This window comes from Hemiscyllium ocellatum, chromosome 39 (assembly GCF_020745735.1).
Source record: "Hemiscyllium ocellatum isolate sHemOce1 chromosome 39, sHemOce1.pat.X.cur, whole genome shotgun sequence".
Classification (NCBI taxonomy): Eukaryota; Metazoa; Chordata; class Chondrichthyes; order Orectolobiformes; family Hemiscylliidae; genus Hemiscyllium; species Hemiscyllium ocellatum.
The window spans coordinates 32,830,286-32,858,089 of record NC_083439.1 but is presented as its reverse complement, the minus strand read 5'-3'; the positions used below and the strand labels follow the sequence as shown (position 1 = coordinate 32,858,089).

Sequence of the window (27,804 nt, the reverse complement as noted above, 5' to 3'; positions counted from 1 at the left end):
TCAGCTTGATAACTTCCATTCTCCAATGTTCCTTCAGTAGCATTTTTGAAGCCCACGACCATGACTGTCTAGAAAGACAAGGGGAATAGGTACATAGAAAAATCACCACCTGTAAATTCCCCTCCAAAACGCTCACCACCCTGACTTGGAAATATGCCACAGTTCCTTCAATGTCACTGAGTGACAACCCTGGCAGTCCCTCTCTAACAGCTTATGGATCTACCTACAAATGAAATATTTTAGTTCAAAAAGGCAGCTCACCATGACCTTTACAAGATTAACTAGAGATGGGCAATAAATGTTGGCCTAGTGAGCAATTCATAGAATTATAAAATCTCTACTGTGTTGAAACAGGCCCTTCGGCCCAACAAGTCCACACCAACCCTCCAAAGAGTAACCCACCCAGGCCCATTCCCCTACTACTCTATATTTAGTCTCAACTCTAATGTGCTAATGCACCTAACTTATACATCCCTGAACACCAAGGACAATTTAGCATGGTCAACTACCAAACTTACACATCTTTGGACTGTGGGAGGAGCCCAAAGCACCTGGAGGAAACCCATGCAGCCACAAGGAAAATGTGCAAACGGAATCGAACCCAGGTCCCTGGCGCTGTGAGACAGTAGTGCTAACCACTGAGCCAGTGTGCCACCCAAAGGCATCATCATATTCCATGAATGAATAATATTTTTCAAATCGGCTAACAGGATGGAGAACACTATGAATTAAGACATACTAATCTCACAGAATAAACTAAAGAAACTGTTTTGGTTTTCAAAGCTACCAAAGCAAACATCATGGTAGCCACACAAAAAAAACAAAGCCCTTTGGATATTAAACGAGCTTTGCAACATGCTGGATAAGCAATACTGAAATACAAAAATCTTTTCCTACCAATCAATCAATCGTGTAAAAACGTTTGATGGGAAAAATAGTAACTTCAGTTGCACGACCATAGTAAACATGAGAAAATCCTCTTCAAATGCTCACAATGCATTGGCAACATCGCATTATACCTACAAGTTTAAATATTTATTACATTACTGTAGGGAGCACATTTCAAAATTACTTAATTATATTTCAAGTACTTTGGTACTTAAGGTTGCTAAAGATGTTATGCAAGGTTAATTTTATTTAAAAATGCGTACACCATGCTACTCCTCTAAACAACAACTTGGGAGCTTCATTGTGTCTTTAATGCAATAAGACATTCAAGGTGCTTTAAGGGAGCATCAGAAAACAAGATATGATGCCAACCCATACAAGGAAACCTTAGGTCAGATGACCAAAACCAATATGAGGGATAAATGTTTTCGTAAAGGATCTTAAAGGAGGAAAGTGAGTTTAAAAAGCTGTAAGGAAGAAAATTCAGAGTTTGAAGCCAAGGCAACTGAGGACATATCCATCAATAATGGAGCAATTAAAAATGTGGATGCACACGTGATTAATTAGAAAAGTAGAGACGACTCACTACTGTGGCACCACCGAAGTTAGGGAGGGATGAGGTCAGGGACAGATTTGAAAGCAATGATGAGATTTTTGAAATTTTATAAAGCCATGATACTGCTTCATAATCTCAAAACATAAATTAAAAATCATGCAAATTGCACAACAGAATCCCACAACACAAAACAATGTCAGTCAGCCCATCATGCAAGAGTTACATTATCATTTCCGATTAGTTTATTTAGTCATATTTCCTTGTGAACTTACCCACATTGATATGAGCAAACATCTAAAGACTAAAAATGTAATTGTAATTAGGTTATGAATTAGAGAGAAGCTAAAATTCACAAACCATCACCAACTAGGCTGTGAATGCAAGGCTCTTGCACTAAGCGCATTCTATACAACTAACATTCCTAAATCAGGTAAATAAAAACAAAAGAATTTCAATTACTCAAATTCGAACACTATGTTTGAAATACTTCCAAAATTCTTCCACCTGCTTGCCTTTCAACTCCCATGTAGACCTGCACCTTTTAATGGAACCTCAGCTATGAACTCGTTTGTAACCATGGACCTTCTACTCCTGTACTTGGCATGAATGTGGAGACTCAAGCAGCTGACAATGACAAATGTCAGCTTGTACGTAGCACTCAGTTAAGATTATTGAGAGATCTATTCATCTGGTTACATCTGTCATTGTCTGAATTAACCTTCATTTTTCTGAAACTAGTGCACTTTAAATGCACTTCACATTTTAAATGTTTTTTCAAGCTCACTAAATACAGATTTTAAAACTATTTAGTGTGTCAAGCTTGAAACTTGATATTTATTAGGGTTGCCTGCAGGTGTTAGATTCAGAGCTCTGGATATCAGCTTCAGGGTAACTTGTCCACTGACAACCAATCAGTAGTTTATTGCTCACTTGTCAATTTGGATAGTCATAGTATACTACTTCGACATGGTCTGGTTCATATATTACTGGAACAGTGCCAAATGTTAAACTATAGCCATGCTTTCAAATACTTAGTTCACCTGAAGATGCTCAAAATAAACATATTGGGCTTGCATCAAACTTAAAAATTTGAATTCCCAACTTAACTCACTCAAAGCAATGAAAGTAACAAGTAGTTTTGGATTCATCAAATTTCAATTAGTGCTTCAATTAACTGTATTTATGAAAAACAATTACCGGTCTCTGTGGCTTTGTCCTGTTTTGAATCATTATATGAAAAAAAAAGCTACCTTTCAGCCAACCTTATAGCCATCGTGTGCAGCTATATAAAGATGATGTTTATTTGTTGATGGCACAAAGTTTTTGAAGAAACTCTACTTTGCCTCAATAGATTAATGCAAATTACAGCTATTTTTGATCAATCCCGGATTTGAGCTTTCACCACAAAAGGGAACTTGAACAACGAGGCTGTCTGCTGTGGAGACCCAGAGGTTGACAAATGAGTAGCATCAAGAATTGAGAGATTTCTTGGCTTGTTGTAGCATCAATTTAAAGGTTTAAATCAAACAATAGCAACTCAGGTGGGGTTTATCTCAGTGATTCTAGTGCAAAACATAAACAGCTAGGTTACATTTCTACTATGAAACAAATAATTTACATTCATTCCACAGATCTCCAAGACAGTAAGCATAGTCCAAGAGATCGTTCTATCAGGAAATTTGCCAAGCAGCACCCACTTAAAAAAAAGATCAGACAGGAAGATTAACTCATTCGGTGTATCTGATCCTTTCTTCCTACATTAATGGGGGAGGAGATATTTCAAATCGGCTAGAATGGGTAGTTTGGGAACAAATGCTGAGTTACTTTTCTGTAGGTGAGAAAGTTCTAGCTGCAATGTGCTAATTCCTGGCTTTTACTGAAGCATGTTTGGCTGCTTGCAAGAGACACGTTCTATGAAATCAACCGATTGACTGCCAGATAACGAGACATAACTTAAAGAAAGATTTGCATTTATACTTCTCAAAGGACTTCATGTGCAAAGTACCACCTTTGAAATGTAGTCACTGTTATAATGTAGGAAATGTGGAAACCAATTAGCCGATCTCAAAGTGCCTCCATTATAAAGCTAAATGATGATAAACAATATCGAGATTAATCACACTGGACTCAAAACACTAATTTTGTTTCTCTCTTTACAGATTTTTCCAGACCTGCTGAGTTTCTCCAGCCTTTTCTGTTTATCTCCTATCATCTGAAATATGCTAGTATCTGAGAATCCAATTTTACGATGTTAACTGAGGCACTAACATTGACAAGGGCACTGAGAATAATTCCCCTCCTCTTCTTCAAAATGTGTATTCTTGGAACATTTGATAGCTGCCCAAGCAGTTTAATGTCTCATCTGCAAGACAGCACTTCCAACACGCTCTGAACTGCGCTCAAGCTTCAGCCAAGATCTTGGAAACGACCTGGAAACGGATTAAATCAGAACCTTGAGACTCTGAAATGTTACCAGCTGAACAATGGCTGATAATTATTGTTAATCAACCTGCTCAGGCATATAACAATACACCTCTGGAAATCGTGACACAAATCGGGACCCTTTGGTCCAAAGGTAAGGATAGTACCATGGTCAGGATGCTAACTAAATGTAAAGTATGATCCTTTTACAGCAATTAACCTTTAGAATCAGATGGAAACAGGCCCTTCAGTCCAACTCATCCATGCTGAACAGATATCCTAAACTAAACCAGTCCCATTTGCCAGTAGTTGGCTAATATCCCTCTAAAACCTTCCTATTCATAGAGCCAGATGCTTTTCAAAAGATGTAATTGTATCAGCCTTCGTTACTTCCTTTGGCAGCTCATTCCATGCACACACTGTCCTTTGCATGAAAGGTTGCCCCCTAGGTATTTTCTCCAGATTTAAATCCTTATGCACCGGTTTCTCAGGGCTCAGAAAACTGACTGGTTTAAAAGGAAGTGAGTTTCAGCTATAAGTTGTGGGAGTCCATCAATTTTGGATAGCCTGAACTTAATGAATGCTCAGTTCTCTCTGGCAATATTTAGCATAGCGTTCACATCACTCCTACATATTTTAAGAGCATTCGAAAGGCATTCCAAGAAACAAAATTAGTCTAAGACATGGATTGTATGTTTCTGATGGTACATTACAAAAAGGAAGATAATTACAAGCCACTGTGGTGACAACATGCTGCACAAGAGGAATTGGCAAGAGAGAGGTTGTGGTCACAGGAGGTCATGTCAGTGTAACTTATTGTATGATGGGGTCTTTGCTTTCTTGACACTTTGGAAAAATGCCTCATCATAAGTAGAGATGTTCTTTTGTAATGTTTCTGTGAAATAAATCCAAATAAAGCTCCGGGTCCAGATGAAAGTCTCTCCGATTGTAAAGCTCGACACGAATGAACTGGCTCCCAGACTGACCAAATAGTCACTCAGCACTCCCGGCTTACCAGATTTAGTTGAGACAAGCTCGACTGAATAACATATTAAACAAAATGAGAAAAGACAATCAAAAAAACAACAGATCAATACATCTCACTGACCTCGTCTACAATTGCTTGAACATAGTGTCATTCCCAGGGTGGCACAATGGCTCAGTGGTTAGCACTGCTGCCTCACAGTGTCAGGGACCCGTGTTTGATTCCAGCCTCAGGCGACTGTCTGTGTGGAGTTTGCCCATTCTCCATGTCTGCGTGGGTTTCCTCTGGGTGCTCTGGTGTCCTCCCACAATTCTAAGATGAGCAGGTTAGGTGACCTGGCCATGCTAAGTTGCTCAGAGTGTTCAAGGATGTGTAGGTTAGGTGCATTAATTGGGGTAAATATAGGACAGTAAGGGAATGGGTCTGGGTGGGTTACTCTTCGGAGGATTGGTGTGGACTTGTTGGGCCGAAGGGCAAATTTCCACACTGTAGGGATTCTGTGATTGATGTCATGAAATGCTTTGAAGCTCACAGTCTCCTGATGGATAAAAACCAAAAAAAAGTTGCAGATGTTGTAAATCATAATTGCTGGAAAATTTCAGTGACTCTGGCAGCATCTGTGGAGAGAGATCAGAGTTAACATTTTAAGTGCAGTGACACTTCTTCAGAACTTAAGAAGGGTCACTGGACCTGAAACATTAACTCTGATTTCATTCCGCAGATGCCGCCAGACCTGCTACACTTTTTCAGCGATTTCCATTTTTGTTTCCTGATAGATAGTCAGTATGGTTTTCAGTCAAATGTAGCTTTTGTAGATTGTGGGTGACCTAACCTCTGGTTGTAAAAGAAATAAAATTCCTCACAGGGCAATATGAGATTCCACATAAATGCCTCATGAAAAGCTCATGCTGAAACTTTACCATGCTGGAACTGAGGGCTATTTTTAAATTTGATGCAATACTTCTTCATCAATAAGATCAAAGAGTGATACATGATAGGGAATCAACCTCCCCTAGAGATGTCTTCTCCCAGACCATCTCAGTGATCTGCACTAAGGCTTTGACAAATATTAACAACTTTTCCATCAGGTTTAATAACAGGAGTAAACATGCCATTAAGCATCAGAGACAACTCAAGGTCATATCACAGAAAGATGACCCTCTGGAGTTCCAGAAATAGGAGGGCCAATAGGTTTTCTTTGGCGTTCAATGCCAAACACATGATATGTCCTGTGTGGTATCAAAAATAAAGGAGCCACCAATAGATAGCTTTAAATTCAGTCATCAAATTGTCCAATAGGTTGATATACAAACAAAAATGGGCTTTCATCTTAAATTGAACGTTCAATGGAGGTTTCACATTCAGCAGATGACCTCCAAAGCAAACATGATTCTTGGATTTCTGAGGACGAATCCTTAGTATTACTACAAAAATATCAGAGTTGTAGCCTCCCAAATGTTTGTCCATTCATTCTTGGAACACACAGATTAGGTGTGAGATCCATATAAAGTGAGACAAACAGGAAAGATTGAAGTCACCCACAGACATGCAGCATGATTCAGTATGAATCACGATGGGAAATGACACACAACAGTGTCACAACCTTGATCAAAGATATAGACTGGAAATCACCACAGCAAAGGAGGGAAACGATATAGGGACCACATTTCTTTTTCATTTGAACTATTAGCTGGAAAATGGAAGTCAGAAACTGCCAAAAGCTAAAAGGAGTCTTTAAAGCTTGAGAGTTAAGTGGGGTTGCTTGGTGCATACTTGAGCCACACAAGACTTTGGGACTTTGTGGAGCATTGTATCAGCAATCACGTTAAAACAAAATCAAAACAACATAGAGAAATAGTCATCCCACCCTTGTGGTCTGGGCTCTTAAATGTTAGAATTTGTTTTCCCTGTCTATATTTTACATCCTAATATTTATGTCAAACCATCTGCCTGTGTGTCTCATTTCTGAATAAATGTGTATGGGGTTTTAAAGGGACATGGGGTGGAATACATTTGTCCTAAGTAACAGAACTTTAGGCAAATTGACCAAGTCATAGTTTAACTGGGTAGTTATACTTTATTGATGGCTCGTGGAATAGTGGGGGTCAATTACTGACAGTAAAAAATGAGGTCTGCAGATGCTGGAGATCACAGCTGAAAATGTGTTGCTGGTCAAAGCACAGCAGGCCAGGCAGCATCTCAGGAATAGAGAATTCGACGTTTTGAGCATAAGTCCTTCATCAGGAATGAGAGAGAGTAGCCAAGCAGGCTAAGATAAAAGGTAGGGAGGAGGGACTTGGGGGAGGGGCGATGGAGGTGGGATAGGTGGAAGGAGGTCAAGGTGAGGGTGATAGGCCGGAGTGGGGTGGGGGCGGAGAGGTCAGGAAGAGGATTGCAGGTTAGGAGGGCGGTGCTGAGTTGAGGGAACCGACTGAGACAAGGTGGGGGGAGGGGAAATGAGGAAACTGGAGAAATCTGAATTCATACCTTGTGGTTGGAGGGTTCCCAGGCGGAAGATGAGGCGCTCCTCCTCCAGCCGTCGTGTTGTTATGTTCTGCCGGTGGAGGAGTCCAAGGACCTGCATGTCCTCGGTGGAGTGGGAGGGAGAGTTAAAGTGTTGAGCCAAGGGGTGGTTGGGTTGGTTGGTCCAGGCGTCCCTGAGGTGTTCTCTGAAGCGTTCCGCAAGTAAGCGGCCTGTCTCACCAATATAGAGGAGGCCACATCGGGTGCAGCGGATGCAATAGATGATGTGTGTGGAGGTACAGGTGAACTTGTGGCGGATATGGAAGGATCCCTTGGGGCCTTGGAGGGAAGTGAGTGTGGAGGTGTGGACGCAAGTTTTACATTTCCTGAGGTTGCAGGGGAAGGTGCCGGGGGTGGAGGTTGGGTTGGTGGGGGGTGTGGATCTGACGAGGGAGTCACGAAGGGAGTGGTCCTTGCGGAACGCTGATAGGGGAGGGAAATATATCCTTGGTGGTGGGGTCCGTTTGGAGGTGGCGGAAATGACGGCGGATGATACGTTGTATGCGGAGGTTGGTGGGGTGGTAGGTGAGAACCAGTGGGGTTTTGTCTTGGTGGCGGTTGGAGGAGCGGGGCTCAAGGGCGGAGGAGCGGGAAGTGGAGGAGATGCGGTGGAGGGCATCGTCGATCACGTCTGGGGGGAATCTGCGGTCCTTGAAGAAGGAGGCCATCTGGGCTGTGCGGTGTTGGAACTGGTCCTCCTGGGAGCAGATGCGGCGGAGACGAAGGAATTGGGAATATGGGATGCCGTTTTTGCAGGGGGCAGGGTGGGAGGAGGTGTAGTCCAGGTAGCTGTGGGAGTCAGTCGGTTTATAATAGATGTCTGTGTTGAGTCGGTCGCCCGAGATAGAGATGGAAAGGTCTAGGAAGGGGAGGGAGGAGTCTGAGACAGTCCAGGGGAATTTCAGGTCGGGATGGAAGGTGTTAGTAAAGTTGATGAACTGTTCAATCTCCTCGTGGGAGCACGAGGCAGCGCCGATACAGTCATCGATGTAGCGGAGGAAAAGGTGGGGGGTGGTGCCAGTGTAGTTGCGGAAGATGGACTGTTCCACATATCCTACGAAGAGGCAGGCATAGCTGGAGCCCATGCGGGTGCCCATGGCAACTCCTTTAGTTTGGAGGAAGTGGGAGGATTGAAAAGAGAAGTTAGGAAGTGGGAGGATTGAAAATTGAGTAATAAACAGACTGACCTCGTTCTATGAGAAATGGAATTGACAGAAACAAGGAGCTGATGCCCTCCAGCAATGATAAAACATGATAATCCCAGTAGCGCAGCTGAGCAGTCTAAGGTGCTGGATTAAGACTCTGGAAAGGGTTCTTGTGGCACAGTGGGTCATGTCCCTACTCCTGGATTAGGAGGCTTGGATTCAAGTCTGACTTGCACCAGAGGTGTCTAGTAACATTGCTGAACAGGTTGATTAGAAAAATGGGTTAATTTTAAAAAAAATTATTACCCACAAACTACGAACAGCCATCTGCTTCCATGACAGTGTCAAATGTCTTTCCTTTCAGAGTCAAACCCTCAATGGAACACACTATCAAAAGAAATAATTACAGTCCCATCTCTTGGGATCTTCAAGATCCATCTTCAGTTTAATTCCATTTACAAGTATTCACTTGCGGGCCCACCATCTCAGTAGGTCAAGCCTCGTGTAGCTAGTGCTGCTTGTACAACAGCCGGGTGATGATGAGAATATGAGTTTGTGACACAAATAAAACAGAAGCAGAGCAGGGGTGCAGCCTGAGTTTGTCATTTCAGATGTCAGTGACCATCTGAAACGTCTACCTGCTCCCTGCTGGATCTGGCAGCTTTTTGTTTTAAGTGGCTGTGAAAAGTCCTCCTTTCCTTTCAACATGTGTGCTTCTGGTTCCTTCCAGGGTGCTAACAAAGACATATTGAGAATTGCTCGGTCTGCTGCACATACAAAGGCAGGTGACAACACAGGAGTTGGGAGTTCTTTTTATGAGCATTTGTTGACAAAAAACAGAATTAGTGAGCGCTCACAATCACTGCTTTGACTGGATTTCCACTCACAGGAGTTATAGGGTGCCATTGATTATACACATATGGCAATCTGAGCACCATTAATGTAATCAGGAGGTTTTAATCAACCACAAAGGATATTATTTTATCAGTGCACAGCTGGTGTGCAACCACAAGAAAAGATTCATGCAGATGTGAGCCAGATTCCCTGGGAGTTTTCCTAATGCAGCAAGCCAATGTTCCAGACCGCTTAGTTCCAAGGAACAGAGTAAGGGACCAGCTGATAGAAGATGAGGGGTGCTGTCTGCAAAATAGACATCCGAAATTCTAAAAATATATGTTTTCGGTACCTCAAAAGGTATGGAGACTCCCTTTGTTTTGTGTGTACCTTGCCTTTAAGAAAATTCATGGTATGGAGGCTCCCTCTGTTACCTTGTCTTTAGGGGAATTCAACTTTAAAGGCTCCAAATGCCATATGCAAACAATATTATGACTTTGCCTGGTGTGTGATCTGCAAGTTTCATACACAGAAATCAGCTACATGCTGTAATGCCTGCTTCATAACTTACAATGTGAGTTACTGTTGTAAATAAACTACCCCACAGAGTTAAACAACCTTGGACAAGTGACTAATTATTAGCCTATTATCAAGACATCATTATTCAATGCGCACCATGAGGGAACCAGAATTATACAATATTGTGCGGTGACATTTACAAGTGGAGGAAGATGAAGATGATCATCAATCACCTTCAGATGAGGTGGTCTTGGAGGATGAGGATAAGGACAACGGGTACTAGAAGGAGGATGATTTAAACAGGCTGGGGCGGTTTTCCCTGGAGCGTCGGGGACTGAGGGGTGACCTTATAAAGGTTTACAAAATTATGAGGGACATGGATAGGATAAATAGACAAAGTCTTTTCGCTGAGGTCGGGGAGTCCAGAACTAGAGGGCATAGGTTTAGGGTGAGAGGGGAAAGATATAAAAGAGACCAAAGGGGCAACTTTTTCACGCAGAGGGTGGTACTTGTATGGAATGAACTGCCAGAGGATGTTGAAGGCTGGTATAATTGCAACTTTTAAAAGGCATTTGGATGGGTATACGAATAGGAAGGGTTTGGAGGGATATGGGCCAGGTGCTGGCAGGTGGGACTAGATAGGGTTGGGATATCTGGATGGCATGGACAGATTGGACTGAAGGGTCTGTTTCCATGCTGTACATCTCTATGACTCTGTGAAAGATGAAGTCACGTCCTGCTGCGGTTTTTCAGCGCATCCCATACAACATCAGCACAAGTAAAGGCAGAGTGCTCTGTCCCACACTGACTTTTGGCCTAGTCCTCCAGATTTCAGACACCAAAAACTGCACCGGGTATATGAACAAGAAGGGTTTAGAGGGATACGGGTCAAGATTAGAGTGGTGCTGGAAAAGCACAGCGGGTCAGGCAGCATCCAAGGAGCAGGAAAATCGACGTTTCAGGCAAAAGCCTTTCATCAGGAATTTTGCCCGAAACGTTGATTTTCCTGCTCCTCAGATGCTGCCTGACCTGCTTTTCTTTTCCAGCACCACACTAATCTTGACTCTAATCTCCAACATCTACAGTACCCACTCTTGTCTTAGAGGGATATGGGCCAAGTGCTGACAAATGGGACTAGATGAAGTTAGGGTATCTGGTCAGCATGGATAAGTTGAACCGAAGGGTCTGTTCTGAGGTGTACATATCTATGACTCTATGGACATGTTCAGAGGCAGACTTAACCATTAAGAAACATGGCAGCAAACTAAGTCCTGGTTGAGGGTAGTAGGTGGGTCAAAGAGGTGAATAGTGGGGGTGCTTTGATTGGAATCCTCCCTTGCATTTCCATTCTGCTGTCAACCTTCTCCTGAGCCAGCACCATAGCACCTTAACCCTATCACCTTAGCCAGTCAACTAAGACGAGCTTCATAATGATCAATGACTTGTTGTTAAGACATGGAAAAGGAAGTTGCCATCCTGTTCAGATCAGTAAACCCATTGGTAGCCAAACCCTGCACTCATTTGATAGTCATGCTTTAAAGCTCTACAGAAGTGGCAGATATTAAGACAATTACCTGCACCACTTGTGTTCAATTTGCATTTCACAGCTTCCCTACCAAATGTCACCTACAAGATGCTCAGGTGCACATTCAACTGCAGAACAACCGGGGATCACTGTGGGAAGCAAACAGCCCACGCATACATAACACTCCCCTGAAAATGTCAAATGCTTAGCTCTGCATTCTCCTTAAAAGGCACCACACAGTGCCGTTGGCCAGCTGTGAGTGGTGGTTTAGACAAAATGTTTCTCTCTGGTATGGCCAAAATTATACGTAGAATGTCTGTTAGTCCTTGGCTAAGTTGCTGATGTACCTCTCAATGATGACTGCCAGGGTTTGGCTTCTGTCTCCAGCTGAGCAGATCTTGATAACAAGGCTCTTACCTTTGATCTCTCTCCATAACCCAACTCTGGGGGAATTTGCCATCACACACTTAAGGCTTCAATCCATCTTCATCCTTCATTACAAAGTGGCAAAATATTGTCTCTGCCTTCTGTTTGAATTCTACAAAAGAGGTCCATGAAATAATACTGCAAGGAAGATCTTCCAGTATTATTCCTTTCAAGATGAATACAAAATTGGCTTAACAGCAGGAGACAGAGAGTAGTAATGGAAGGTTGTTTTCAGACTGGAAGCTTGTGACTAGCAGGGCTGGGTTGGTGCTGGGTCCACGTTTATTTGTCATTTATATAAATTATTCAGATGAACATATAGAAGGCATGATTAGTAAGTTTGCAGATGACACCAGGATTTGTGGTACAGTGGACAGTGATGAAAGTTATCTAAGATTACAAAGGAATCTTGATCAATTGGGTTAATGGGCTGAAGAGCAGCAGATGGAATTAATTTGGATAAGTGTGAGGTATTACAAGGGTGGGACTTATACAATTAAAAGTACGACCTTGTGTAGTGATGTAGAAGACCAGAGAGACCTAGGGATTCAGACACATAATTCCTTGAAATTGGCATCACACATTGACAGGGTAATTAAGGAAGCAGTTAGCATGCTTGCCTTCATTGCTCAGACCTTTGAGTACAGGGCTTGAACGTTATGTTGAGGTTATACAGAATATTGGTGAGGCTTCTTCTTAAATACTGTTCAGTTTTGGTCACCCTGCCATGGGAAGGATATTATTAAACTGGAAAGGCTTCAGAAAAAAAATTATCAGAATGATACTGGGAATGGAGGGTTTGAGTTATGGGGAGGGGCTGGATAGGCTGGGACTTATTTCACTGGAGCACAGGAGGTTAAGACGTGATCTTTTAGAGAATTATAAAATCATGAGGGGCATGGGTAGAGGGAATAGCCAACATCTTTTCCCCATGGTAGGAGACTTCAAAACTAGAGGGTATAAGTATAAGTTGAAAGGGAAAAGATTTGAAAGGGATCTGACGGGCAATGTTTTCATCAATAGGTTGGTGCATGTATAGAAAGAGGTGCCAGAGGAAGTAGTGGAGGCTGGTACAATTACAACATTTAAAGGCCTCTGGATTGGGAAATGAATAGGAAGGGTTTAGAGGAATATGGGACAAATGCTGGCAATTGTGATTAGATTTGGTTAGGTTAGAGTATCTGGTTGGCATGGACGGGTTAGACTGAAGGGTCTGTTCCTGTGCTGTTTAACTCTATGACTCTGTATTAGTGTAATGATAACACTACCAGGCCATTGTCTCCCTTCCTGAACATAATCAAATAGGCTTGCAGAAGTAAGGTAATGCCTAGCTATTCTTTGGTCTTCACTCTCCACAATTTCATGGAGAATTCATCATCTCTAGCAGGTGGCTTGGTGGTTAACCTGAAAAGTTATTTTCTTCTGTGTGGTATGTCAGTATTTGTTGCACATATACTTCCCTCAACCGTTCTGTCTGACCTTGAGTCAGAGTCTGTGTGCACCCAGGTGTTAAAACTGGTACCTGACTTTCAATATATTTTGATTTGAGCTTCTATTTACATTACAAGCAGATCAGATGGGTTATCTTTAGATTAGATTAGACTTACAGTGTGGAAACAGGCCCTTCGGCCCAACAAGTCCACACTGACCCGCCGAAGCGCAACCCACCCATACCCCTACATTTACCCCTTACCTAACACTATGGGCAATTTAGCTTGGCCAATTCACCTGACCCGCACATCTTTGGACTGTGGGAGGAAACCGGAGCACCCGGAGGAAACCCACGCAGACACGGGGAGAACGTGCAAACTCCACACAGTCAGTCGCCTGAGTCGGGAATTGAACCCGGGTCTACAGGCGCTGTGAGGCAGCAGTGCTAACCACTGTGCCACCGTGCCGCCCACTAAAGACAGATTTAATTTGAGTTCACTGGCAAAAATTAATAAGTAACATCTCCCACTCTAAACCATTCCAGTTAACTTTGAATTAAAAGGAGAAAGTTTAAAATAGCTATTTTATAAAGGACCTTGCTTGTGCACATTGAAAGCAGTAATGCCATTTCAATGACACGCTGAGGAGATTTATCCATATATTTATCCAGTGAATAACTATCAAAAGAAAGGCTGGTGCACTGGATAAAGAAAGTAGCTTTCCATTCAGCCAATGCACAAAGCATTCTAAATAGTCCCATAATGGTGATTTTCTATTTTAATCAGTTTCAGATATAGAAAAATAGTGATCACAAAGTGATGCTGTGATAATGTCCTATTTACTAAGATTATAATTGGATTTAACAGGAGATTGCATCAGCCAATACTTTGCCCTAACCATGCAGCTGTCCAATATCAAGCACCAAAAATTGATGTGAAACAATATTAGACACGACAGCAGTGTCCAGATATATAATTAGAAAGAGACTGTAGAATCAACGATGAGCTCAATATCCTTATTTAGGTCAAACATGCGGATTTCTCTGTTATACTAACTTGAGCCTTATTAAAAGGATGGCATGGTGGCTCAGTGGTTAGCACTGCTGCCTCACAGCACCAGGGTCCCAGGTCCGATTCCAGCCTTGGTGACTGTCTGTGTGGAGTTTACACATTCTGTGTCTGTGTGGGTTTCTTCCGGTTGCTCCGGTTTCCTCCCACAGTCCAAAGATGCGCAGGTCAGGTAAATTGGCTATGCTAAATTGCCCATAGCGATAGGTGCATTAGTCAGAGGGTAGTGGATCTGGGTGGGTTACTCTTCAGAGGGTCAGTGTGGACTGGTTGGGCAGAAGGGTCTGTTTCCATGCTGTCGGGAATCTAATCTAAAAGATTCATATTATGACTTGAATTATTTGTGTACTTTCCTTCTATTTCTCCTGGTGTGACCTGTATTTTCCGACAGTTGAAATGTTTTCAGTCCTTTACCAGCTGGCTTACCCACTTACCGAGTTAACCTGCAGTTAACTGAAGTACCTAACAAACTGGTTAATCAGTAGTTTACTACTAAACTCAACTTCTAATCAATAATTAGCTTAAAGTCTGGTTGAAGATTTGTAGCTCGGGTGTCCATTGTTGTGGTTCTGCTTGCCGAGCTGGAAGTTTTTGCTGCAAACGTTTCGTTCCCTGGCTAGGGAACATCATCACTGCTATTGGAGCCTCCTGTGAAGCGCAGCTTTGATGTTTCTTCCGGTATTTATAGCGGTTTGTTCTTGCCGCTTCCGGGTGTCAGTTTCAGCTGTAGTAGTTTGTATGTGGGGTCCAGGTCAATGTGTCTGTTGATGGATGTTCTTGCCGCTTCCGGGTGTCAGTTTCAGCTGTAGTGGTTTGTATATGGGGTCCAGGTCCATGTGTCTGTTAATGGAGTTTGTGGATGAATGCCATGCCTCTAGGAATTCCCTGGCTGTTCTCTGTCTGGCTTGTCCTATGATGGTAGTGTTTTCCCAGTCAAATTCATGTTCCTGGTTATCTGAGTGTATGGCTACTAGGGATAGCTGGTCGTGTCGTTTTGTGGCTAGCTGATGTTCATGGATGCGGATTGTTAGCTGTCTTCCTGTTTGTCCTATATAGTGTTTTGTGCAGTCCTTGCATGGTATTTTGTAAACTACGTTAGTTTGGCTCGTGCTGGCTATTGGGTCCTTTGTTCTAGTGAGTTGTTGTCTGAGTGTGGAAGTTGGCTTGTGTGTTGTTATGAGTCCTAAGGGTCGCAGTAGTCTGGCTGTCAGTTCTGAGACGCTCCTGACGTATGGTAGTGTGGCTAGTCCTTTTGGTTGTGGCATGTCCTCGTTCCGTGGTCTATCTCTTAGGCATCTGGTGATAAAGTTGTGTGGGTATCCGTTTTTGGCGAATACCTTGTATAGGTGTTCCTCTTCCTCTTTTCGCAGTTCTGGTGTACTGCAGTGTGTTGTGGCTCTTTTGAATAGTGTCCTGATGCAGCTTCGTTTGTGTGTGTTGGATAATTAGCTATTATCCAATTTCCTGGTAAGTGTCTCTAGATAAAATTCATACTTGCCAATTTCTCATGCTGCTCATTAGCTGCCTGAATTTGGATTCCCACAAGATAGTGAACACAATACACACTCAAGGTTATGCCCACAAAATTGTCCTCATATTTAATACCATATATAGTCAGGAAAAATGCATTTGCACTAAATTATATTGAGGTTAATCAGTAGAGTTGAAATCAAAAACAGACCTTGTGAAAAGTTAGGAATGAGATGGGAGAAGAGTGAGTAGTTCAGACAGAGTGTGGCAGTACTGTATCCAATATTTCCTGATTTTACATTGAAATACTCTAATATACTCAATGTCTTGCCTGCCTTTCCCTTGAAAACATTACATATGATTCATAAATCTTCCAGCTGAAAACAGTGTTGAAGCTAAATCAAAATATACAAGCTATTCAACTCCAATGAGATTTCAGTACATCAAAAATATCATAGATGCAATAGAATAAGATGGTTAATCGTGACCTCACCTGTAGAACACGTGCCTCTGAGTGAGAAGGTGGGGAGTTCAGCTCCACATCAAAGAATTAAGCACATAATCTGGGGTAACACTCAAGGACAGGCGAGAGGTTATATTAAAGAGCTGGCAACTGTTCCAGATGAGCATAAACAATACCTTATCATTCATTCAAAGAAAAGAAAGAGGTTTATTCCCAGGGTTCTGGCTAAATCTTTCCCTCAGCCAATTCTAAAACAGATTACTTCACCATCACCACATGGCAGCTGGAAGGGCCTAGGTGTGCTCCAATTGACTGATGTATTTTCTACATCACATATGAACAAAAACCTCAAAGATACATATTCAGCGACAAAGTCTTTTGGAAGGCATTGATAAGAAAGTATGATTTAAAATAATCATGGAGTCACAGGTAAACAGGATAGTGAAGAAAGCATTTGATACATTTGCCTTCATTCTCAATACATTGAATATAGGAGTTGGGATGTCATGCTGTAGCCCTACAGGACACTGGTTAGGCCACATTTTGAACACCGCATTCAATTCTAGTCTCCCTGCTATAGGAAAGATGCTGTTAAACTTGAAAAGGTGCAGAAAAGATTTACAAAGATGTTGCCAGGGTTGGAGGTCTTGATCTGTATGGAGAGGCTGAATAGGCTAGAGCTGTTTTCCTTGGAGAAAAGGCAAAGCGAATTTATAAAACCATGAGGGGCATAGATGGAGTGAATAGCCAAGATCTTTTTCCCAGAATAGGAAAATCAAAAACTAAAGGGTATGGGTTTAACATGAGAAGGGAAGGATATAAAAGGGACCTCTCACAGATTGTGTGTTGTGTATGGAATGAGTTGCTGGAGGAAGGGGTGGAGGATAGTACAATTACTACATTCAAAAGGTTTTCTGGATGGGTACGTGAACAGGAAGGGTTTAGAGGGATTTGGGACTAGGTTAATTCAGAAAATTTGGCTGGCATGAATGTGTTGAACTGAAGCATCTGTTTTTGTGCTGCACAACTCTTTGACTTGAACATAACAGCTTTGTTTGAACTTGGAAATGATAATGCGCGCCCAATCTGACAAACTAATTCAAGAATACATCACATAATAAGATAGAAACTCATCACATTATTTCTGCTAAATGTACATGCCAAGGTAACTCAAAAAATACTATTCTTTGCCAATCGACACAGTATATGCATGGAAAGAGTAATTCCTGAACCTGCCTTTTCAATGCACTTGTTAAGAGTGAAATTCGGACTTACCCGACAGTGTCAAACTGATGGAGATATCCTCAAATGTTTGCAATATGACAAAACAAAAAAGTTACGGGTTGTTAATGTCATCTAACTTGTGAAGATAACTATGTATTGGTAAATGGCTGCTTGCTGCCACTGTCTTGTGTTGTGAACTCACTGGTGGCAATGAAGTTCAAAGCCATGAGGAGAAATAAAATACATGAAGACACCATAAAAGTGAGATACAGAGCATATGTAGAGGGAAAGAAACAGATTTGAAAGCAGAGAGTGAGGTCATTTATTTCAGATAAAGATTTGATGGAATTAAGTCAGATCAGCTGGGGTAAGAAAGGCAGGGGAAACACTTCTCACTGATTCCCAGAGGCACTTCAGTTGCCAGCAGTGTACAGGATCAGTAGTTCAAATACCCCCAGGTATGAGTCCCATCCTGCGAGAGCTGCCAGAGGTCAGCAGCTGTCCACTGCAGACAACAATTACCAGAGGTTCAGGATCAACAAGGGACCCAGACCACAGATGAGTGCAGGTGCGGTTGTGGTCTCGAGGAAGAGGGTTGACAGCAAAGGGTAGTTTGCAGCAATCCCTCCAGCCCATTATTTCATGCTACGCTCCTCAAACAGGTATTGATTGCCTGACAATGAGTTAAATTCCTCCCATTTTTCCCTCACCCCCAAAGGGGTAATGAGGCAAAGGTATAGTGGTATTGCCGCTCGACTGTTAATCCAGAGACCCACGTACGTTCTGGGGATCCAGGTTCGAATTCTGCCAGTAGCAGATGGTGGAATTTGAATTCAATAAAAAACTGGAATTAAGAGGCTAATGACGACCATAATCGATTGTCAGGAAAAACTCATCTGGTTCATTAATATTCTTTAGGGAAGGAAATGGTCACCCTTACCTGGTCTGGTCTAAATGTGGCTCCAGGCCGACAGCAATGCAGTCAACTCTTTAACTGCCATCTGGGCAATTAGGGGAGGGCAATAAATGCTGGTCCAGCCAGTGACGAACTCATCCCATGAATGATTTTTTTTTAAAAAACAGCCACAGACAAACCAGTCTGAATTTACTCTTTGGGTTTCCACCTTTGGTAAGAAGACTACCAACCTTCAGCAGGAACAGAATGAGTCCACTAAGTGACTTTGAGCTGTCCACTGACAGGCCTCAATTGGCAGAAGTCTGCAAAGGCCACGCAGAAGCGAGGGACGATGATGGCATTGTGGCACTATTACTGGATGATTAATCCAGAGACCCAAGCTATGGTTTAAGTATCACTGGCAATATAAAGCTAGTCTTAGTAATGGTGACTAAAAAACTGTCATTGATTGTTGTAAAAAAAAACCCATAAGGTTTATTAATGCCCTTCAAGAAAGAAAATCTGCTTTTTGGTCTGGCTTAACCTTAAGTCTGGATTCTCAGCAAATGTGGTTGACTCTTAACCAACCTCTGAAACAGCCTAACAAGTTACTCAGTTCAGAGACAACTGAGAATAAATAGGTTTTGCCAGTGACGTTGACATTTCATGGAAAACAAATTGAGTCTTTCTGCCCTGAACTTAATCAGGAAAGAGTCTGAAATCTTTACCGTCTTTGCTGATTAAATACCCACATCAGGGGAGGGGTATCAAACTCTTTTCGAGTCAACTTTACCAAGGTGGGAGAGGATTGGAACACCCAGAATGAAATATTTCATTCAGATTGAAGGCAACATGGCAAGGGAGAGAATTCAAAGAAGCCCATACTCAAGGCTGATACTACAACTGGGAAGGGTTATAGCAATCAGGAAGGGATGAACAGCTTGGAGTTAATTTCATCAGAATAGAGAAAGCTGAGGGATAATCTAATGAAAGTCTTTAAAATTATTGGTGAGTTGGATAGTGTAGACCTAGGGGAAATGTTTTTGCTTGTGGGAACATCAGACTAGACAGACATAACAAATCCAGGATGGAATTCAGGAGAGGCTTCTTTGGCCAAAGGGTGCAAAAATCATAAAGCACAAGTGAAGTGAGGAACGAAAGGATATGGTAGATGAAGGAGAGTGGGTGAAGGCAGGTGATGTGGAACATGAACATCAGCATAGAACAGTTGGGTCAGAATGCAAAGGGTGATTTAAAATCTATATAATTCTTTCTAAAACTTTATTAAGCACGTACGAGAGTAAAAGGCATTTTCAATGTTCACAATTAGCCTGGAATTCCTCAGATCCAGATGAGAACACCAACAAATTATACTTGCACAGCACTTTTAACTTATAGCTACATCCTAAGGGGCTTCCCAGAAATGCTGTACTAAATGCATGACACATAAGGAGATAACTTACTGTATAATTGAAAGTTCTATCAAAGATGTAGATTTTAAGAAGCTGCTTAAAGGAGGGAAGTGAGGTAGCGAGGCAGAGGGGTTCAGGAAGGGAATTTTGGGAGCAAGGATATCAAAAGAATGAGCACCAAGCAGGATTGGGCCTGTTGTTCCTGCTTGCATGATCCTAGTGAAGTTTGCAAGATAGACTGGAAAGCATTAACATGCATAAGGCAGCTAAGCACACACAACACATCCGGTCCATATTTGTGCAAGTCTCAAGTGGCCCAGAAATTTCAACCTTTACCTGCCAGTATCAAAGGTACCTAATGTCAGACACCCCCTTCAGGGCTGCAAGACGACTGGGATACTGGATTCTAATCAGCCTACCAAAATCTATTGCTACTGCAGGTACCAGTCCAGTGTAAGACTCAGAATGCCTGGAAAAGAACTCTAGCTCCACTCCTTTCTCCTTTTACATAGCTCAGGTTAAACAGAGGTTCGAACCCTTACAAGACTAGGAAGCTCTGAATAAGGCCCAGGGATTTAGCACAACCAGTCTCCTCCATTTTCTTGCATGTTTGCCAATCTCTGGTCAAAGTTGAAGTCTGTAACTGATCAGGGATTCAAGATATTTTTGTTCATTATTCTATCATCACAGATATTCAGAATGCTTTTATATTTTCCACATTAGTACTATTTGCAAAGGAAAAATATGGAATTTTCATTATACCTAAGGGAGGAACCATCAGGAAAAAGCTATATCATCCTCTTTGAAACTTACTCCATGACCAGGTTAAAATAACAGCAATTTTTTTTTTGCTCCGGTTTGACACATCCAATCCCTTTCCACATTCAGCTTAAGTGGTGGCTTCCACAAGTAACCCTCCGCTAGTTTCATTTAGCAACCTACACTAATTAACCACAATTGCCAATGATTTTCTGTATTCAATTTCTAACTACCTAATGAAAGCAAACAAAAATTTCTGACCTGATTGTGGTTAATTCCTTTTTTAAGCATATAGGTTGTTGCAAGCTGCTTTCTTTAGTTTAATTGATCCTTTCAGTAGGGCATATAACCAATGGTTTAAGAGAAAATTGTGTAATTCCCATTTGAATCATAAAAACACTTTAAGGAATCATTCACTGTACAATGATAACTGCAACACATTCTACAATTCAACAGGAGAAAGAAAAGACTTTTGATTCATTCAGATCCAGTATCCCTTCCTTCCCACGGCTGGTAATCATCTGAGTTAATCAGTAGATTAACAATTGAGAATGATTTTAGATAAATGAGATGAAAGCGCCTCCAATGGTGGTTGGCAGAATCAGGTAAGAAGATTGTAACATATGATTACTACATGTGGTACTTGACATTAATTCAAGATTAGCATCGTCTGCAGTTAATTGCCCCATGCCTATTTAGAATGTTGTCTTGCATTGTAATCTGTTGCTATGGTTGCCTAAGATAAGCATCGTATGCACATAGGCTTAGTTTGATATGATGAAACATATAACCTAGATTTTTTTTGGCTTTGTTACTTTTCTTTGCAAAGTAGTAATAAGTAATTGCTGCATTGTATTTGTTACAACTGTCAAAAATTACAAAATGAAAGTTATCAAAGTCAGAAGTACAGGGTGAACCTCAACCAAATAGAAGTCGAGGTTGTTTGTAATTTTTTTTTAAATGCCATCCCCTTCTTTCTCTGGTTCCTTATTAAAGATCATATGAAAGCCTTTTAGACAAACATGTAAAAGAGAAGCCGCATTCTCTAGGTTTCTTACTCTATTTGTAATAAAACGGCTGAATATTATTGAAAAAGAGATCAGTCGAGCTTATAATGTGGCTCATTTATGTGCAGTTGTACAGAGGTATAAACACAAGGAATATGCTCAAGCATTGCAGGCTTTTTTACATTACCACAAGGATAGAAAGCCTTTGCTTACTGTAGGGCAACACCTTGGCCAATCAGACTTGACTTGTCAACCAATTAGTACCATTCTGACCTGCAGCATAAATTGCGATCATCAGAAATTTGACATTCTTGTATTTGGCCTGATGAGCATTAAATAAAAAGTTTCAACATTCCCTTCATTGCTCGGTCCTTTGAGTATAGGTGTTGGAAAATCATGTTGAGATTGTATAGGTACAAACCCTGCAACTCCCATAGCTACCTGGATTACACCTCTTCCCACCCTACCCCCTGTAAAAATGCCATCCCATATTCCCAATTCCTCCATCTCTGCCGTTACTGCTCCCAGGGGGACCAGTTCCACCACAGAACATACCAGATGGCCTCCTTCTTTAGAAACCGCAATTTCCCTTCCCACATGGTTAAAGATGCACTTCAATGCATCTCGTCCACATCCCACACCTCCGCCCACAGACCCCACCCCTCCAACCATAACAGGGACGGAACCCCCCCCCCCCCCCCCCCCCGGTGCTCACCTTCCACACTACCAACCTTCACATAAACCAAATCATCTGCCGACATTTCCGCCACCTCCAAACAGACCCCATCATTAGGAATATATTTCCCTCCCCACCCCTTTCCGCCTTCCGCAAAGACCACTCACTCCGTGACTACATGCTCAGGTCCACAACCCCCAACAATCCACCCTCCCATCCTGGCATTGCAGGAATTGCAAAACCTGCGCCCACACCTCCTCCCTCACCTCCATTCAAGGCTCTAAAGGAGCCTTCCACATCTAAAGCTTTACCTGCACATCCACCAATATCACTTATTGTATCCTTTGCTCCCAATGCGGTCTCCTCTACATTGGGGAGACTGGACACCTCCTAGCAGAGCGCTTTAGGGAACATCTCTGGGACAACCGCACCAATCAACTACACTGCCCCGTGGCCCAACATTTCAACTCCCCCTCCCACTCATCTGAGGATATGGAGGTCCTGGGCTTCCTTCACCGCCGCTCAATCACCACCCAACGCCTGGAGGAAGAATGCCTCATCTTCTGCTTTGGAACACTTCAACTCCAGAGAATCAATGTGAACTTCACCAGTTTCCTCATTTCCTCTTTCCCCACCTCACCCTAGGTCCAAATTTCCAGCTCAGCACCATACCCCTGACCTGTCCTACCTGCCTATCTTCTTTTTCACCTATCCACTCCACACTCCACCCTCCTCCCTGACCTATCACCTCCATCCCCACCCCCACACACCTATTGTACTCTATGCTACTTTCTCCCCACCACCACCCTTCTCTCATTTACCTCTCCACCTTTCAGGCACTCTGCCTCTACTCCTGATGAAGGGCTTTTGCCCGAAACGTTGATTTTACTGCTCCTTGGATGCTGCCTGAATTGCTGTGCTTTTCCAGCACCACTCTACTCCATAACCAGGACATTGGCAAGGACTCAGCTGGAATACTGTGTCCAGTTCTGGTCACGTAGTTATATGAAGCATTTTAAGCTGGAGAGTTTTCAGAAGAGGTTTACCATGATGCTGCTGGGTATGGAAGATTTGACTTATTAAAAAAAAAGGCTGGATAAACTGGGACTTTTTTTTAAACTGGAGGGTAGGAGGTTGAAAGGAGACCTTCTAGAAGTTCATAAAATAATGAGGCTTATTTATGGGGTTAATGGTAGTTGTCATTTCCCTTGGATGGGGGATTTCGAGACAAGGGTCACAATTTTAAGGTGAGAGGAGAGAGATTTAAAAAAAAGATATGAGGGACAATTGTTTGTACACAGAGGATGGCTCATGTGTGGAATGAACGTCCTGAGGAAGTGGTAGATGTGGGTACAATTACAGCATTCAAAAAACATTTGGATAAGTGAATGAAAAGGAAAGGTTTGGAGGGAAATGATCCAGGAGCAGGGGGTGGGACTAGTTTAGTTTGGGATTATGTTCTGCACAGACCCAGTTGGATGGAAGGGTCTGTTTCCATGCTGTATGACTCTATGATTCTATTACATATTTCTCTTTTCAATATTCAAGCAACTGAAAAAACTTTTTCCAAGTTTCGTAACAATTGTGAGATTGAAATTTCAACCACAGCATTTAATCTTGAAGATGATTCTTCTGGACAATTTGAACTCCCTGCTACCCAGTTAGCTCAAGTAAACGTGGGAATGCATGTTACGTCTCCTTCAAATTGCAAATTCCTATTTTTTTTGCCTAAAATAAAAGTTTGCTGCGTACATTGGAAATCTGACTTGAAAGTCATCAGCCTGAAACATTAACTTCGTTTCTGTTTATGTCATTCCTGGCAAAACTACGGAATGGTTTCCATCCTTTTCTGCCTTGTTTTTGGCCTGTCCAGGAGAGTTGCGTAGATGGAGAAATATGTTCTGACACAATTCAGGGCTTATCTTCAACAAGCTACCATAAATGTTGCCAGGATCCTGGTGACAGGTTCCGGCAGTTGCTTTCTGAATAGTTTATGATGTGAGCCGGAAAGAATGGGGAGAAGTTTATATTGGACAGTGGTCCGAAAATTTAAAGTTCAGATCATAATGGTTGAATTCTTGACTAAATTAAACGTAAATAATTTTAGAAAGATATTTCTGCGCAAGAATTAATTTAAGTAGAAATTGCAGTTGTTGGGAATTTGGTTTTAAGGAGACAACAATCACTTTGGTGGCAAACTATTGTTTTTTCACTCATTCGGCAAAATAATATGCAATTGTGATGTTGACAATTTCTATGAGTTTTATAGGAAACTTATCAGAATGACAATGATATGACCAAAATAAAAGTGAAATTGTTAATTGTTGCTAACAGGCATCCCAGGATTAACATGTTTCAATTAATGTTAGCACCAAGTATTATTGCACTAATTTAGAGTTCAGAAAACACTGTTACATTTGATAAATACTTTGTCTAAATACTCACATGGTTTCCATTATTTGTAAAGATACAAATACCCAATTCAGTGGAAGTGAATAAAGATATTTCTTAATCAAAAATTGAGTGATAACATAAAAGTCAGCATATCTTCAGAGTTAAGAAGATGCAACGTGCAGATTTGATTTTTCTCCCTTTATACTGTATGTATTAATGAATGCTAACATTTTGTTTACATTTCTTTTTCTTAAAATGGTGAATGAAAAGCATTCTAAAATTGAGCTTACGAAGATGAGCAGGCCCTTTCACTGTGATTTTCACGTGGCGACTCCCATATGGAACTGCAATCACTGTGTCTTCCACTGAAAGGTTACAGAAACAGCAATCAATTGAGAGTCTGAAATGCACCAACTAGCAGTTAACATTTATTAAACCATTACACAGAACTTTTTTGAGCCCTGGATACTCACATGACACTTAGTTTTGCTCACGAGCTGTCAAAAGTGTCAAAAGGTTTCATTGCACACCATATGACACTGAAACAGATTCTAGCTCCTGCCCAAACTCAAGGGATCAATCTAGCCAGAGCTTGTCTGTGGCTTTGCTGTATAGTTTATGTGCCTACTGAATTCAATAGTTACTGCATGAATTGCAATTACTCATTACCAATGATTGCTTTGCCTTACGGTTAACAGATAAGGAGCATCAAAGTAAGATGACATCATGCATATGATCAGCACATTTTAACAATTACATTCAGCAATGCTCAAAGATCAAATGTTTTCCAGCTTGATTCTTAGAAAATATTGTTGTCTTCTACTTGCCAGGGTGGGATGGTAACATTTTCATGAAAACAATTTTGCCTATTTTGTTTTGGACTATAACATGTGGTAACTCGATTATGTGCTTATGATAAAATCCCAAATGCTGGAACCAGGTCAGGTAATTGCATCACTTTATTTGCTTAAATTTTGGAAAAAAACATAAATCTAGTTTTGTTTCCTACAATTTTGAACATGAAAAAATGTTGTCAAATTCTTATGGCTCCTGTTAGTTATTACCTTTGACATTAAGTGTTGAGGTTGCCATTGCTGTTTTCACTCATCGTAGCACTTAGTGAGGTTGAGATTGTGCCAAGTTCCATCCAGGAGGATGGATGCACATGGCACAATTCTATGGCAATGAAGTTTTGTTACACTGCATCGTGAAAGCAATTTAAAAAACTTTAGGGGTTTACATATCCAAAAATTCACTCTAAATGTGTTAAGATGTTTCAAAATTGTCAATTTTTGTATGATTAAAATGTATTAGAAATGAATCAAATTTCAATGCACGTTCAGATACACAGATTATAAATCATTTTATAAATGTCACTTAAACATCACACTATATTTTCATCTTAAATGTTTGCTAAAGTAATATAACACTTGTCACTGAGCCAATTAATGCGAAGGTATAGCAAAATTGCACTGGAAATTTAGAACAGCTTGAAAATCATTCTTGGGTTGGCATTTTTGGAACCAATGGTTCCTTGCTTTTGATTGCTTTCTCGTGACTGTTGAAGTAGCATTTAGGATTGAAATGGTACAACCTGTCACCTCATACAGAGTGCAAAAAGGATTGACATGACTATGATAAATGGGCAGAAATAGACTCTGCAATCTATTTACAATTATATTAGACAATCTGTGGATAAAATGAAATGTCTGAATTATCACAAACACCAGGTAGTATTTAACCAGCGGGCTCTTGTTAATCATCTGGACAGTTCCAGAAGTCAGAAAATCTATTGCAATGTTACAGCAGGATTGCCTTAGGCTAAATTTCAGCCTGATGTGGCATAAGGAGTATTTTTAGTGATCTCATGAATGAAAAATGTTGATCTTTGTCAAGACTGAAAACAGTCTTGTGTCTTCCATGCCCTTGACAACTTTCATCACGGTTCCACAATGCATGGCTCATCTGTCCACCTACACAATCAAATTGATTGGAACATTATGTCACCTGGCAGTCTTCACTTTTAGGCTACTTTTTAAAAATATATAAACAGCTCCAGTCACATCATATTTGGCTGGAAATAACACTACAGAATAACAGACACAAACACTTGCTAACTTGAAATTATTCCTCTCTCTCTCTCATTTTAGTAGAGGCAGTAAGCAGTTTTTGAACATTTGAAAAATGTTTCTCAGCATAACACGTCAAATGTTTTATCTATTTTCTTCAGAATATAATTTCAAGACTTCAACGTAGTCACTTGTGCATCTATGCTGTTTTGATATTTTCTAGTTCTAACTTTACTATAGTTCCCTTCTGAAGGCATCAGTATGTTGCTTGGTTCCAGGATTGCAGTATTTGTCCGTGTGGCTGTACATGACATTGGTTAGGCCACTGTTGGAATATTGCGTGCAATTCTGATCTCCTTCCTATCAGAAAGATGTTGTGAAACTTGAAAGGGTTCAGAAAAGATTTACAAGGATGTTGCCAGGGTTGGAGGATTTGAGCTATAGGGAGAGGCTGAACAGGCTGGGGCTGTTTGCCCTGGAGTGTCAGAGGCTGAGTGGTGACCTTATAGAGGTTTATAAAATCATGAGGAGCGTGGATAGGATAAATAGACCAAGTCTTTTCCCTGCGGTGGGAAGTCCAGAATTAGAGGGTGGGAGGTGAAAGATATAAAAGAGAACTGAGAGGCAACGTTTTCACTCAGACAGTGATGCATGTATGGAATGAGCTGCCAGAGGATGTGGTGGAGGCTGGTACAAATGCAACATTTAAGAGGCATCTGGATGGGTATATGAATAGGAAGGGTTTGGAGGGATATTGGCCGGGTGCTGGCAGGTGGGACTGGATTGGTGTGGGATATCTGGTCGGCATGGACGAGTTGGACCAAAGGGTCTGTTTCTGTGCAGTACGTCTCTATGACTTTATGACTCTGTGCACTTGCACCAGGAGGTCCTGAAGAAAGCTCAGAAGTAAACACCTTGAGTTTGTCGACATTTCCTCTGCTGTTCCTGCAAAACTTGGAAACAACAGTACATTGTACCATTAATGCTGTCAACTGAACTAAAATTCAGTAACTCAGAATAGGAATCAAACCTGGGATCTGACCAGTTTGGATAGTTCAACAACTTAACATATAAAACTGTTGTTGTAGTTGAGTCCCTTGGCCAGTATAGTTCTT

General features: G+C 41.5%; 1 protein-coding gene across 2 annotated transcripts in view; it reads right to left on the bottom strand.

Annotated features, from left to right (window-relative positions):
• adamtsl3 (ADAMTS-like 3) overlaps positions 1 to 27,804 on the bottom strand; it is a 661,690-nt gene that overhangs the window by 261,997 nt on the left and 371,889 nt on the right. For both annotated transcript variants that reach the window (XM_060852820.1, XM_060852818.1), the window contains exon 8: positions 24,911 to 24,985. In XM_060852820.1, coding sequence (XP_060708803.1) covers positions 24,911 to 24,985 — 75 coding nt within the window. The remainder of the gene's footprint in view (positions 1 to 24,910; positions 24,986 to 27,804) is intronic.